The following is a 16,287-nucleotide window of genomic DNA, read 5'->3' as shown; positions in this document are numbered from 1 at the left end:
ATTACAGAACACGTTGTATTCTGGTCCGTGTTGTGGACCTCGCGTTACTTGTGTGTGGTTTGGTCTCTAAGATCTTCCTATAGACACGTGTGTATGGAATGTAGACGGAGAAGACGCTAATGATTGGCCCGGGTATAAAGACGGCTCAGTGGCTCAGGGTGGATTATACATAGTGGACATCTATAGACACTTCTCAAATGTTGGCGTATTGTACCACTCCCCATTCCTGCCAGGGTTCCACAACCGCTGGTCCTCTAACTGCTGTGTAACGAGAACTCCCACCCTGCATAGCTGTTCAGCTGGTCTCTGAACTTTCATAGACGTGAATGGCGCATGATAGGAGTTGTAGTTTCACAACAGCTGGCATCCTGAAAGTTGCTGACTCCTGCTGCACACAGAGACAGCAGCTCTAGACACCTTGCCATTCCCTCTCCCATGGAGGTTCCTGGCCTGTAGCTATGGTAAAGGTTGTGCGTTTGTCCAGCGTTCATCTTTGTGTAGTCAGCCCAGTCTGTAGCGGGGTCCCTGTCTCCAGAATGTGCCGGTCTAAAGGCCGTATTACACAGTCCGAAGTGGCAGACGATTGTTCAGAGGGAAGCGTTCCCTCCCGGCAACTGCCTGCTCGCTAGTGGAGTGACTGATGCAGTGATCTCCTCTGCAGTATGGGGAGGAGTGATCACTATGCCATCGCTCATTCCCATGCTGTCTAGTGGTTTGGCGACAGCAGATCGTAATTAGACCCCATCTGCCACCTGCAAACGATATTTTATTTTAACATGTCAAAAGATTTGGATTGCCTGATGATCGAGCAGTTGGCGGTAGTATTACACGGCCAGATGATGGCTAATGAGCGTTAATGCAAACACTTGTAGTATAATGCATATGCTTGAGCTGGTGCCTCCATTACTCAGGGAGTCTCCTCACTCGGGGCCCTTCCACCCTTCCTTATACATGCACAGTGCGCAGATTCCAGGGGTATAATAAGAAAGCAGAAAAGCAAAAATACATTACAAAATAGAGATAATCTGCAGTGTTTTACACCATGTGCTATTAACCCCTTCACCTCCACTATATTTTCTGGATATGAGCATGGGTTGTGCTTACAAAGAGGAGATGGTGTTAGAACTAAACACCCCTATCACTTCAGGTCATCGCCACCTCGCGTTACCCAATAATGACCAGTGTGAATGGTAACATGGACGGCTCGGAGACCTCGCCCGTGCCTGGGCAGAGTGAGCGAGTTCTGTCCAGGCCTCTGAAACTCCATGCTCCCATCTTAGTGGACATGGAACTCTTGCAGTGCTGAAGAGGTTAATAGGGTAGCTTATCATTAACCCCCTACAGAACAGGCAGGGTTACTATCGCTTTGAGGGGTTCAAGGTGCGGTCACACTTCTTTTAATACAAAAGGCACAAATTCTCTAGTGAAACACATAGCAGCAGCGTCCTGGCGATACAGCGAGCCGTGTGCACAGTCAGGCGGCTGTACAGTCAAATCTGCCATCTCCTGTCAATGTGGATAAAGTGCATTTGGGTCATAGATTAACATTGGGCGTCATACATTCTGTTCATCGTGTGCAGGAACCTGAAGGTGTCACACACAGGTACTGAGCCCCATCCACACCTCCATCTGTATTTTGCAGTCCACAAATTGTGGATCCCCAAAATAGGGATACTGTCTATGTTGCATCCTCTTTTTTTGTGGGCTTTCCGCATCCGTATGTCTGTTCCAAAAAAGGATAGAATGTGTTCACAAAACCACAGACCCATTGAAGTCAATAGCTCTGCCAAAAAATGAGGATGGCACACAGACCACATCTGTATTTAGCGGATCCGTGATTTCCCAACTGCAAAACGGATATGGTCGCGTGCATGAGACCTTAGTATTGTGATCAGCTACTGCCTCTTCCTTGCTGCTTCTCAGCGGGTGAATGAGTGAGAAGCAATTTTTAATAAAGGGTGGGGGGGGGGGGGGGGGGGGGAGTCATTACTTTTATTTTTTTGTCCCATAATTGGCAACGGGAAAATACCTTTACCTGCATGGCACTGAGGGGGTTAATGACAAAATCTTCCATTAAAACACAGCGTTCTTGTACCAATAAAGAAATAGCAGTCATCTGAATAAATATCTCTGCATATTATATTATATGTATATATAGATTCTACTTGTAAGAAAACTCCTCGTCGTCTCTCTGCGTCTCAGTCCTCGAGTGAAGGCAGACTGGCCAGGGTCCAGGGACTGGTCTCTTCTGCCGAGCACAACACCTTTGTGTTCAGCTTGTGTTTAATCCAACACATTCTCTACAGTCCTGAACCAGTTCTATTTTTTGTGAGTTTTTTTTGCAATTTTTTATTTTTTTTGCATGCATTGCAGGAAGTCACAAAACCAGAACGCAAAAAAAAAAGCCTCGGATCCTTCCTCATTTGTGGAAGTTTTTCTTGTCTTGAATTAATTTTTTTCCCCATTTCTGGCTCATTTTCAATTGTTGATGTTTGGCTGCAAGGACAAAAGGACGGAGGCTTCGTCGCCCCTTTCTCGCAGGCAGATTTGGCCTTGTGACGGTATTCTGCATTGTCTACAAACACTGGCCAGATCTCACAGCAGACCCAAGCCCTCGCCAATCCTCTCCCCTGTATAGTTTTCTATCACTTTATTGAAACATCCTGCAAACAATATTTTCTATGGACACCACAACCTGATATGAAACGAACACACGTGATGCTGTATATGGCAACAATCTTCCTCCAGACATTCGGGCAGGCACTCGGCGCACACATCAGCTGTTGTACATGAAGTCTATAGTTCCTTGGCTGTACATGGCTACCTCTGGCCATGTGGTGTATATCATTAAGAGAGCAGCAAACAAAAACTAAATCAAGGAAAATAAATAAACCTCCCGAAACATAAAAGAACCAAGAAAGAAAGAATATTCGGTTCAGAGTCTTTGACCTTTTTTGTTATTTTGCTTGAGTATTTTAAGGCTCCCTCAGATTGGTGACGTGGTGGATCCCAGGGGCTCCCCTGACCTGGATCCACTCGACTGGAGAAGAGAGCCCTAGAACTGGTCAGCTGGAGTTCACATAACTTTCATACTTGTGTATATATATATATTTCTATATCCTCTTTCTGTTGTGTCCGCCGCTCATGGCTAACAGAGTAGTAAGTGTGCTTTATATTACAGTTGAGCAGAAAGCTGTGTCCAGCCTGGATGGAGCACTAACAGCTCTCTTGGTCATAAACCTGCCTCAGGCACAAGGCAGCTGCCGTTCCAGAATTCATGACGTTGCTGCTCCTGTCCTTGGTGTTTATGCTACTAGACATCAATAGCAATGTAGGTTTTGCCTTTGCCGATTTAGTTTTTTTCATTAGTTCACATCTGTGTTTGCTTTGAATACATATATTAATATTTTATTTTACACGTAATACTCCTTGTCCTTATTTTTCTGCTTCTTGTGGCCTCCCTTAGAGCTGTGCTGCTTCTCCTTCACCAGGGCCCCGTTGCTCTGAGCGGAGTTGCTGATGTAATTCCTTGTCTCATCCACCTGGTAGGAACCCTCGTCCCTGTTTCTGTACTTGTACATGGCATACAGGAGGATCAGGATACAGAGAGCAGCGGCTGCCACAATACCAACGACCATCCCCGTCGTGCTGCTGGACTCCCGGACCACCTCGGAAGGCCCCGGGACCCGTCTGCTTCCCGGCATCGTGGGGTTTGCTGTGGGCACATTACGGAACATGGGGGATGTTATTAGCGGACTCCTGAGCTTTGTGCTGTCTAGCTCGTAGGTAGTGGGCAACGATAGCAACACTATATCGGGCTGGGGTTTGAGCTCATGGTTATTCATTTTGCCAGCTGGCACCATGGGCACCATCCCAGATGCAGACGTGGAGCGTATCAGCTCAGGGGGCAAACTTGTGGTAGAAGTCCTACCAGGTTCGAAGGCTTTGTTGGGTCTAAAGTCCTTTGATCCCCATTTGGGCGCCTGTGATTGGAAGCCACCATCGAAGAATGATGTGGAAAAGCTCTTATCTGTTACCAAGGAGAGGGTGGTGTAAAAATCTTCATCATCGGTAGGGGGCAGGTTAGAGTCAAAGGTTTCCCCTGAGCCATACCCCGATATCACCAAGCCATCATCATCCTCACAACCATCGCTGCCTTGGTCCGACAAGCAAGGTAACCCCGCCTCAGGGGTCACAGACAGGGAATCTTTGGTGGTCTCAATTATGGTGAGAAGTGGTCGGAAGGAAGGGGACAGAGTGATGGAGGGTGTATGTGTAGCTAGTGAAGGGGTATCTAAGGGATCCTCTACTAGGACAGGTATAACTAATTCACCTCCTGTAGAGAGAAAACAGAGGAACACAATTAATAACTAATCTCAGGTACATAAAAGCATGCCGAGGTGGCGCTGGGCACAACCTGTCCTCGCCTGCCTCCTTAGGTGATCTGTTTTCTTACACTGATTTGGGTCCAGTGGTAAAAGTACAGGCCGGGGTCTGGCGAGATCGTCATCTATAGCATGTAATTAGTTATTTCTGTCTAGTGATTTCATGACCCTTCCTGATTGGAACAGTATCCAGAGAACACTAAAGAAAGCGGAAAGGTTCTGTCTCTAGTCCACTGGCCGTCCTATGATGTCATCAGTCTGTTGTCCTGTGCTCTGGCTGACTGGTTCCACTTACGTCAGCTCTACTGGTACTGTGGGCTTGCTGCGGGCCAGGGAGGTCTCATTGTCTGCTGCTATTCTAATTCTTGGCCCTCTCCATAAATGCTCAGTCAGACCACCGTATGTGTTTTGTGATCCGCAAAATATGGATACCAGGCCGTGTGCGTTGCACAATCTGCAGACCACGCATGGCCGTCACTATCATAGAAAATGCCTATTCTTGTCCGCAATTGCGGATAAGAATGGGATATGGAAAAAACCACGGAAAAAAGATACAGAACATCCTGCACGATCTGATAGTAAATATGCAGATGTGCATGGCTCCATTTAGAAAATTGCGGAAAATAATGCACTAAAACAATAGATGCAAACATAATATATGGACTAAGCCCTTACTCCGATGATAAAAATCTGAGACCCTTACCCTGGGTTCACACCTAAGCGTTCCTCAAACGCGCGTTTTACGCGCGTTTTTATGCGCGCTTTTTGTAATAGTAAACGCGCGTTTGACGCGCGTTTGTGTCATTGACTGCAGTGTCCTATGGCCACAAACGCGCGTCAAAACGCCCCAAAGAAGCTCAAGTACTTGTTTGAGCGTCGGGCGTTTTACAGCGCGTTCGTACGCGCTGTAAAACGCCCAGGTGTGAACCCTTCCCATAGGGAAGCATTGGTTTTCATGTCTTAAGCGTTTTACAGCGCGTTTGAACGCGCTGTAAAACGCTCAGGTGTGAACCCAGGGTTAGGGTCCATTCACACGTCCGTGGTGTACTGCGGATCCGCAATACATCGGGCCGCACATGGCCGGAACTAAATGGAGAAGTCCTATTTTTGTCCGCAGCTGTGGACAAGAATAGGACATGCTATTTTTTGCGGAGCTGCAGACCGAAAGTTCAGGGACGCGCTCCGGAAATGCGGATGTGGAGAGCACATAGTGTGCTCTCCACATCCATTCCGTCCCCATAGAGAATGACTGGGTCCGCATCCATTCAGTCTCCATAGAGAATGAATGGATCCGCATCCATTCCGTCCCCATAGAGAATGACTGGGTCCGCATCCATTCAGTCTCCATAGAGAATGAATGGATCCGCATCCATTCCGTCCCCATAGAGAATGAATGGGTCCGCATCCATTCCGTCCCCATAGAGAATGAATGGGTCCGCATCCATTCCGTACAATTGTTGAACGGATGCAGACCACACTTGCGGATGTGTGAATGGAGCCTAAGCTAATAGATTTTGATTAAATCAAAATGGTCTCAGGTCCTACACTATACCAGCCTATGCAGTTGTGCATCTATATTCAGGAGCGCAGGCCCTGCACATATAGTGCGCTGCTCCTAGTTACCTCTGTGTGCATCCAGCAACCGATCAGAGGAGGAGCCGCACAGCGATAGGTCAACCTATAGGTCACCTTGAAATGAAGGAGTGGCACCTTCAGGTGTGGATGTGCTTCTATTATGGGAGCAGCATTCATGTGCACTTCTGCCCCACCTATCTAAGAAGGAACCTTGATTAGGAGGTACATACAGCTGTGCGGGCGCCCATTATTAGGTGGTACATATAGCTGTGCGGGCGCCCATGATTAGGAGGTACATACAGCTGTGCGGGCGCCCATTATTAGGTGGTACATATAGCTGTGCGGGGGCCCATGATTAGGTGGTACATATTGCTGTGCGGGCGCCCATGATTAGGTGGTACATATAGCTGTGCGGGCTCCCATTATTAGGTGGTACATATAGCTGTGCGGGCGCCCATGATTAGGTGGTACATATTGCTGTGCGGGCGCCCATGATTAGGGGGTACATATAGCTGTGCGGGCGCCCATGATTAGGTGGTACATATAGCTGTGCGGGCACCCATAATTAGGTGGTACAGATCGCTGTGCGGGGGCCCATGATTAGGTGGTACATATAGCTGTGCGGGCTCCCATAATTAGGAGGTACATATAGCTGTGCGGGCACCCATGATTAGGTGGTACATATTGCTGTGCGGGGGCCCATGATTAGGTGGTACATATAGCTGTGCGGGCTCCCATATTAGGTGGTACATTATAGCGTTCGGGCACCCATGATTAGGTGTTACTATCGCTGTGCGGGACCCATGATTAGGTGGTACTAATAGCTGTGCGGGCTCCATAATAGGGGGTCATATAGCGTGCGGCACCCTGATTGGGTGTGCATATAGCTGTCGGGCGCCCATGATTAGGTTGTACATATAGCTGTGCGGGCGCCCATGATTAGGTGGTACATATAGCTGTGCGGGCTCCCATGAATTAGGTGGTACATATAGCTGTGGCGGCCGCCTATGATTAAGGTGGTACATATAGCTGTGCGGCGCCCATAAGTTAGGTGGTACATATAGCTGTACGGCACGCCATTGATTAGGTGGTACATATCGCTGTGCGCGGCATCCCATGATTAGGTGGGTACATATCGGCTGTGCGGGCAGGCCCATGATTAGGATGGTACATATAGCTTGTACGGGCGACCCATTAATAGGTGGTACATATCGCTGGTGCTGGGCGACCATGATTAGGTGGTACATATAGCTGTACGGGCGACCCTTAATTTAGGTGGTACATATAGCTGTGCGGTGCACCCTTGATAGGTGGTACATATAGCTGTGCGGGCGCCCATGATTAGGTGGTACATATAGCTGTGCGGGCTCCCATAATTAGGAGGTACATATAGCTGTGCAGGCACCCATGATTAGGTGGTACATATCGCTGTGCGGGCACCCATAATTAGGAGGTACATATAGCTGTGCGGGCACCCATAATTAGGTGGTACATATCGCTGTGCGGGCACCCATGATTAGGTGGTACATATAGCTGTGCAGGTGCCCATGATTAGGCGGTACATATCGCTGTGCGGCTCCTCCTCTGATCGGTTGCTGGATGCACACAGAGGTAACTAGGAGCAGCGCACTATATGTGCAGGGCCTGCGCTCCTGAATATAGATGCACAACTGCATAGGTAGGTATAGCATAGGACCTACCTGACTGAGACCACCTTGGCAGTGGGTAGGTGAGCACAGATGTGTTTTGATCAAAATGTATTGGCTAAATGTCTCAGATTTTTATCATCAGAGTAAGGGCTTAGTCTGTATATTATGTTTGCATCTATTGTTAAAGTGAATTATTTTTCGTAACTTCAAGGCCCCTTTCACACAGGTGAGATTTCCGCGCGGGTGCAATGCGTGAGGTGAACGCATTGCACCCGCACTGATCCCGGACACATTCATTTCTATGGGGCTGTGCACACGAGCAGTGATTTTCGCACATCACTTGTGCGTTGCATGAAAATCGCAGCATGCTCTATTTTGTGCGTTTTCCAAGCCACGCAGGCCCCATAGAAGTGAATGGGGCTGTGTGAAAATTGCAAGTGCGGATGCGGTGCGATTTTCACGCACGGTTGCTAGGAGACCCGATCATTACTATTTTCCCTTATAACATGGTTAAAAAGGGAAAATAATAGCATTCTGAATACAGACTGCTTAGTACAATAGCGCTGGAGGGGTTAAAAAATAAAATTAACTCACCTTAATCCACTTGATCGCGCAGCCGGCATCTCTTCTGTCTTCATCTTTGCTGTGCACAGGAAAAGGACCTGTGGTGAAGTCACTGCGCTCATCACATGTCCGTCACATGATCCATCACCATGGTAAAAAAGATTGTGATGAGCGCAGTGACATCATCAAAGGTCATCATTTTCAAAGTAGGAGACAGAAGAGATGCCGGCTGCGCGAACAAGTGGATTAAGGGGAGTTAAATTATTATTTTAACCCCTCCAGCGCTATTGTACTATGCATTCTGTGTAACCATGTTATAAGGGAAAATAATACAATCTACACAACACCGAACCCAAACCCAAACTTCTGTGAAGAAGTTCGGGTTTGGGTACCAAACATGCCGATTTTTCTCATGCGAGTGCAAAACACATTACAATGTTTTGCACTCGCGCAGAAAAATCGCGCATTTTCCCGCTACACCCCTGCATATTATCCAGGCCAAAAACATAACGCCCGTGTGAAAAAGGCCGTGGAACGGATGCGGCCAGCACAGGGTTGTGCTGTCGACATCTTTTGCAGCCTTATTGAAATGAATGGGTCCGCACCTACGAAAATGCGGAACAAACTATACGGCCGTCTGAATGAGCCCTAACTGTGGTACAGCTAATGGAATCTACGTCCTTAACATTGTAGCATACAACAGAAAAGAAGTGTGACACCCCACAGCCCCTAAAAATCATTAAACAGAAAGAAATAACTCACAGCAAATGTAGGTAAATTAAATGCTTGAACCACAGAAACCAGAAAAGGAACTAAAAACTTGGAAAAAACAGATGTAAGAAAACTGAAAAGAAGGTGAAATAAAGAGCCCCAACCAAAGAGTAAAAAAATGAGAACCAAAAATACCACGGACAAAAAATGGAAGAATTAGAAGTTAAAAAATACTTTACTGTGCCGTTGACTTACATCCACAAATTGCCCGCATGTTTTTTGGCATGTAAAAAAAATTTACAGAACAGAGTTGTATAAGAATGTCAGAGATACATTCTTGTCACTAGGTTTGTTTGCTTTCCATTTAACCACAAATCAGTGCAGTTTTAGAGACGATTGAGAATCTGGAGCTGTCACTTTAGTTACAATAAATGACACACGGAAGGTGACAAACACAGGACTCACAGCACAAAACACAAGAAAGTAGTCACACACGGCGTCTGGCCGTCCTCAGCACTGCCTCTCTACAGCTTTGTAGTGGAGTTTAACAGAAAGAAACAGAGAGGAAATCAAATCCTGGTAAAGTTTTTAGAATTTTGCTTTTTTTAGTCGTATAGATTAATGCTGGGGAATGGCCGCTTCATCTGGATCTGCCTGTTGCTATTCAGTTCGTAGCGGATTATAAAGCTTGTACTAAATGTGGTTTTTAGGGTTATTCACTTAGTTAATTTGGAAAAACAAAAAAGAAACCGCCTAATGAATAGGATAAAGTGGTGGGGGGGGGGGGGGGGGGGAGGTTGAGAAAGAAGGGAGGTCAAATCTATGAGGACACTAGACATTTGATGAAAATGAGCAGGCCGAAGGTGTGAGTCAGTTGCCATGTCCATGATAAGGCGTTACGTAGTGATCTAGCAGCTTTTGAACTTCTGGCTGTAAGGAAGGGACAGGCAATATACAGAACAAAAAAAACAAACAAAATGAACATTGGCATGCCCATCTAGGAAAAGAAAAAGCAAAACTCTAAACACTGACAGATATTACAAACCCTAAACTGCAACTTGTCCGACATGCAAATCTCCTTCACCACCCACCCAGAATGAAGCAAATCCACATCAAAACAGTAGCAAGAAGAATATCAGACAGCATTATCTTCTTTAAAAAACAACCCTCAAAGTTTTTTTTTTCTTCTACTAAAAAAATAATAATAATAATTTAGAAGTGGAAAAAAATGAGAGTGAGATTACATGACGAGTAGAGCAAAATTAAGTCACCACAGACGGGGCCCGAGTCCAAGATGGTTGTCTGCACAGGGAACAATTTTAGCTGCGGGTGAGAGTGAAATCTGCATTCAGCGATTATACGGTCCATCCAGTGACGTGTGCAGCACGGGCGCTGCCGTCGGACACGCACCTCCATGTGGCAAATAAAGCAGCTAAAGTTGTTCCTTTTATTTAATGCATTAGAAAAATGGCAGCGTAGTTGGCAGCTCATTTTAATGCAGGGAAGGGGGAAATTTGAAAACAAACCAAGCATCAAATGTAGGACATAATGCTGGAGAATTACACTGACAGAACCACACAAAAGGGCAAAAAAAAACAAAAAAACTATCTTATCCCACAGGGAAGAGGAGGCGCGCGGCCTCTCATGTCAGAACATAAGGAATGCTTGACACGGTTTTCCAGTTGATGCACACACAGACGGCACGGGTGCTGCTGCCGCCTCATCGGAGGTTGGCTCGCTTTCATTTGCGTGCTAGTGCGGATTAGTCGTGGCCGACGGCCGTCTTTACTGTCGGCACTGTCACTATGTAACATTGCAGTGAGATTTTGATCCCCGGATGGGAAGGGCCACATGGCAGTGAATGCGCGATGTGCTGCACCCGACACCGCTGTCTGTCTGTGCATGACAAATAAACAGGAAAAACAAAAGAAAATTGATTTCAATTGACAGTGGGTCGGTTCTTGGCTGCAGGATGTTGATGCATGCTTAAAGTTGCATTTAGGGAAAGTATACAAGAAAGAACAACTGAAATCCCAGCAGGCTTAGGAGGGTTTGGGTGACTGAACGCAGCATTGACCAGACCATTGCTAGATGATTTACATGTACCACTATCAGAAGACCCCGGGTGCCATGCACAGGGGGGCCGCACATCAGATCCTCGCTCATCTACTTCTACAGGCAGATGCTACTGCTATTTTGTTGAATCCACTCCTCATTTTGGCTTCAGGACCTGCATCAGAATACCTGAATGTGTGGCAGCACCCTAACTAGAAATGAGGGAATCGATTTGTCTCATCAACAAGAGTTCTTCACCTGTAAGGGGCTGCCCCGCCGCTGAAGACCCTTCACTTACAAATGGCAGCACATGAACAGCCGCTGCTTCATAAGCAGAGCCACTTCACTTGCGCAGGCGTTAGATTGGGCCAGGCGAGATGTTCGGTCAATCAAGCTGTGGGGGGGCTTCTTCACCAGTTGGGAGAGCCCCTTGCAAGTGAAGAACCTATTTCCCACAGGCTGATTTTAGTCAGTGCAGTATATAGCTGGAGCTGCTTGGCCCTGAATTCATTTGAGGCCCTTAGGCAGTGTGCTAGGTCTCGTCAAAGGACTTCGCAACCCCCCACAATGCCTGGACCCTGACAACACTTACAATGTTTTCCTCCCAGCATCTCCCCTGCATGCAGATAAGAACATCCATCCTCGGAGCCAGCAAGGACCAGGTGAGCGTGGTCAGCTCCACTGCTCTGGGCATAGAGACCAGCTATGTATGGTGACTTATAGGCAATGCTCCATAGGAATATAATATGCAAAGAGGCATCTCCCAAGGAAAGGGATCAATCTCACTAGTGCCACCTTGTGCAAGTGGCTCCCTGAGTCAAAATCCAACTTTTTACAAGCCTTAAGACCTAAGGGATCAGAGAGTGGGGTCCTATCTGAAGGGGGTCACCTTAACGTGGTGAATGGGTGCAAGCTGATAATCATCTAGTGAGTATCGCACTAGACCAGATATTCAGTACGCGCTGTGCATCGTATCTGTAACAGTTGTCACCCGAGCCCTTACTTGCAGCACCAGTAACTTGTAAAGCGCAGAGTCCACAGAATTGGGGAGGGCGACACTGTTGGCAGCACCTGATCTTTCACAGAATAAGAACATTAAAATTAGGGCGGTAAGAGGCATTGGCGCCGTCCTCATGTGGTATTTCACTGCCTGCCACCTACAGGGCACAGCTGGGGCTCTCTGTGGAGGAAACACTGGCATGTCATACACCCGTCTTTATCCAAAGTGTGCCGCAGTAGGATGCCCTGAATTTATTGAGCAGAATGCTCCTTAAATTTGACACATCTTCTGGAAATATGTGCGCCAAAAAATCTGCTCCAACTGTGGCCTGGCAGAAATTTGCGTCAATTTCTGGCATAAAGCATGACAGAGCTGCCAGGCGGCAGGCCACGCCCCTCAATAAGCCCCTCCCATTTTCACCATCCTATACACAAGACACTTTTCTTGAAATTCTGTGTCTTGTGAAGAAATCTCGACTTTCTACTCCAGGGAACCAGCATAAATAGGTAATCTCAAAAACTGCTGACAGATATGAAGAGCATCCACTCCCAAATCATCCCTCCTCCTGCCCTGGTGAGATGCCAGCGGCGGCCATGACAAGACTGTATTCTCCTGCGCTCTTGTTGCAGTGAGATGTAATCTCCTATTATTTTTATCCTGTTTTGATTGTTTGGTTTGAGGGCTAATGAGAACACGAAGATGTTAGTGTACAGGAGCAGGAAGTGTTGTCATAGGGACGCCTGCAGCTCTTTATGCAAGAGGCTGACATGACATGGGCCTTGGAGATTAAATAAATATGGCTTGTCCAGCGTCACAGTCCTTTCCCCCTTAAACTGCCACCCTCACCCATGTTTTGGGGGTTGACTGTGGGGTGAGGTGTGCTAAGAATTTTCTTATCCTGGAAGTTCTCGATTTGGTGCTGCTCCTCACCTCACTCCCATAGTGTATACAGAGGTCAGTACCTAGCAATGCGTCAATCGCTGCTTTCATTCACTGGGGGGGGGGGGGGGGTCAGCCATGGACAGGGAGAGGCTCATGAGACCACAAGGCCGGTTGTTTTAGGGTAGAAAAAGACCACTCTCTGTTTTTACCATCCACATTCCCCATGAGAGCGAGCTGTCTCTATAGAAGATTCCACAAGAGCTGCAACCTCCTGACCCCCGGCTCAGCCTTGTTCCATCACTGGCCCTGGGGCCTTTCTAAAAATGTAGCACCGCAGCTCGGAGAGCACCTGAGGCATCTTCATCCAGAGATGTCGCCTCAGGCCTCCCTCCTGCAATCTGGGTCACTGATTACTAGTAACAAAGTAGATGCCTGTAGATTGTAAGATGGATGGACATTGCCTTTTTGGGGACAGTGAATTTACCATTTACAAAACACAGATAGGAAGGCGTTAAACCGGTAGAACTCCAACTGCAGAACCAAGAACACAGTGCTTCCTCATCATATTCAACAGAACCCACATACATAAAATGGACCAGCGACCACTGCACCCTGACACAGTCAATGGCTCAGCAACCACTGCACCCACACACCTAAAATGGACCAGCAACCACTGCACCCACAGTCAATGGCTCAGTGACCACTGCATCCACACACCTAAAATGTCCCAGCGACCACTGCACCCCAACACACAGTCAATGTCTCAGTGACCACTGCACCCCGACACACATTAAATGTCCCAGCGACCACTTGACCCACACACTCATAGTCAATGGCTTAGTGACTACAGCACCGACACACTCACAGTTAATGGCTGTGACCACTGGACCCACACACTCACAGTCAATGGCTCAGTAACCACTGCACCAACATACAGTCAATGGCTCAGTGAGTATACCTTCCAATCTTTATGTGGGAATGTTCTCTGTAAAATGCATGTGACTGTGTGCACACTTGCTGCGGGTGCACATGAACGTTCAGTCCTCCCCTGGGACTTCCAGACGGGTCACTCTGAGGTGGTGCACGGCTCTGAGCTCTAGCAGTATGGATTACAGAGCCGATTCTGGGTGATCTGAGGGCATCTAGTAAAAGCTCCTGGCCCACTTTCCGGTCTATTCTTACTACAATCTAAGAGGAGACATAGGCTTTGTTGGAATAATTACACTTCCTCTTAATGAGCAGAATCCATAAGCGCTTTGATTTAGTTGTTGTCTGTAAAGAATGCATATTTAATAGCCGTGCCAACCCGCTCAGGACAGAGACTTCAGACAGAAGAAAGGGCCGGCGATGGTGGCTTTAGCAGGAGGCTTGTAAAGTCTAATTAACTTGTGCACACAGCCCGAATCTGGGCCGCAACAAATGAAAGGATTTCAACAGTTTGAAGTCCACGTGAACTTTCTTCATAAGCGGCTTCTTCCCCCTCCCTCTGTTTCATTAAAAAAATAACATCTCAATTAGCAAAGCCGTCTTGAAGCCGCCGTATGAATATTGCGCGGACTCGGGAATCACTCGTGTTTCTGTGTAACACTCAGGGCCGCTTTAATCTTCAAACAGCTGCATGTTGAAGGCCGACGTGCTGCGGGCGTCGCATTCTTCACAGTGGCGTTTACAAGCTGCCGGAGTAAAGTGGAAGCAGTTTCTGAATCTTCCTTCCCTTTCTAAATGAACTTGCTGAGATGAATGTGAATTTCTTATCTGGGGATGATGTTATTGGCGTACAACTCGCTAATCTTCACCGGCATGGAGCGCTAATTTCGCCTGTTCCCTTAAGGCTTCGCTTTTATTTGTGAGAGAGGAGAACTGTCGCTTCGCTCCGAATGGCTGCTATTGTAAGGAGAGGCGCCGATCAGGCCAGGGCCATGAGTGATGTGACGTCCAGTTCCCTGTAGATTGGAACCACAAAACGGATCTACATTTCCCCACTGCGTTTTTGGGTCCATTAACACTGTTCCTCCAGTTCTAATCCTCACATGAACAATGTGGTGTATTTTTCCTACTCGGTTTCTTTTCTGCGCCTGTAGTTTCGGCACCTGATCCCCGTCGCTCAGTGTCTCAGGTGACGTTCCGTTCAGCCTATTGCACAGTTATGTTTTATGAAGCAGGAAGGATGCTTACTGGATTCTTTGTGATTTACTGAGGGTTTTTTTTTCCTTTTAGTTTTCTGTACGTAAAATGGAATCATTATGGAATGAAAACTTCTGTAACTAATTTACACTCACTGACAAAAAATAATAAAGCACCCAGATAGAAATATTGGATTGCTGCAGATATGTAAATGACCAAAAGTGTGGTCTGATTAGCTACTGGTCTATTACAGGCTCTCAGAGGCTACTTGTGGGAAGTGTACACTGTACCTCTTGGTGAGAGATCGGTGACTGCTAGACATGCGTCTACGCCACATGCAAAGACACTGACCGGTTGACAGACTTTGAGAAGGGGTGCATCACTGGACTGAGAGAAGCAGGATGGTCGTTTCGATAAGTTACCTGCTATCTAGGCCATTCTGACCCATGTTGGGAGCAGTGGTTATGTGAGGGCACACACATGGTGAAACAGGTCGTTGACCAAGATGGACACCAATAGAGAGGTCCAGTTGATCTGCCAACAAGCATGACCAGCTCCCAGAGTTTCGTTGTCCACCATCCAGACACAGGTGGTCCCCTCATACACCCCTGTGTTTGCTCAGATTATTTTCAGGAGATTAGCAGAAGGAAATTTGGTGTCACAGCACCCATGTCTGCCAGCCACAGTCACCTTAGTTTACAATGGTGTCGTGAACGAGAAATCTGTACTGCTATGGACTAGAACAGTTTGGTATCCCACGACAGTTTGATTGGAGTATAGAGTCCTGGTGGTGAGCACTTCAATCCTGCCATGTGTTCCTCTCATGTCAGGGCTTCCATTTATGCAGGATAATGCTCGCCCGCACACAGCAAGGGTTTCCCAGGAATGTCTCCTCCAGATTACACTTCCTTGGCTGCCCGGTCACCAGATTTATCAACAATCCAGCATTTATGGCTTCACCAACCTACAAGTGTGTGGATCTACAGGCCCATCCTTAACATCTGTGGGCCTCCATGCCCAACCGTATCTCATCTTGTATCCGGGCTAGAGGCCGCATCTCATCTTGTATCCGGGCTAGAGGCCGCATCTCATCTTGTATCCGGGCTAGAGGCCGCATCTCATCTTGTATCCGGGCTAGAGGCCGCATCTCATCTTGTATTCGGGCTAGAGGCCGCATCTCATCTTGTATCCGGGCTAGAGGCTGCATCTCATCTTGTATCCGGGCTAGAGGCCGCATCTCATACATATATCATACATTCAAACAGAATTTTCGTACCTTGTTTCTCAGCAAGCAGAGATCTTGGAACTGGTGATGAACGGTCATTGAATGGGAATATCCTGG

At 47.3% G+C, this 16,287-nt stretch overlaps 1 protein-coding gene across 3 annotated transcripts in view; it reads right to left on the bottom strand.

The window, feature by feature from the left end:
- Positions 1 to 2,025: 2,025 nt before the first annotated feature.
- Positions 2,026 to 16,287, bottom strand: part of NRXN3 (neurexin 3) — a 290,952-nt gene continuing 276,690 nt past the window's right edge. For 2 of the 3 annotated variants that reach the window (XM_044271725.1, XM_044271726.1), the window contains one exon: positions 2,026 to 4,336. In XM_044271725.1, coding sequence (XP_044127660.1) covers positions 3,414 to 4,336 — 923 coding nt within the window. In that variant the 3' untranslated portion in view covers positions 2,026 to 3,413. The remainder of the gene's footprint in view (positions 4,337 to 16,287) is intronic. The other variant, XM_044271724.1, reaches the window with a different exon arrangement.

The sequence above is a fragment of the Bufo gargarizans genome, chromosome 11 (genome assembly GCF_014858855.1).
Source record: "Bufo gargarizans isolate SCDJY-AF-19 chromosome 11, ASM1485885v1, whole genome shotgun sequence".
Lineage (NCBI taxonomy): Eukaryota > Metazoa > Chordata > Amphibia > Anura > Bufonidae > Bufo > Bufo gargarizans.
Note: the sequence above shows the minus strand (reverse complement) of the source record. Positions and strands in the feature narration are given on the sequence as shown.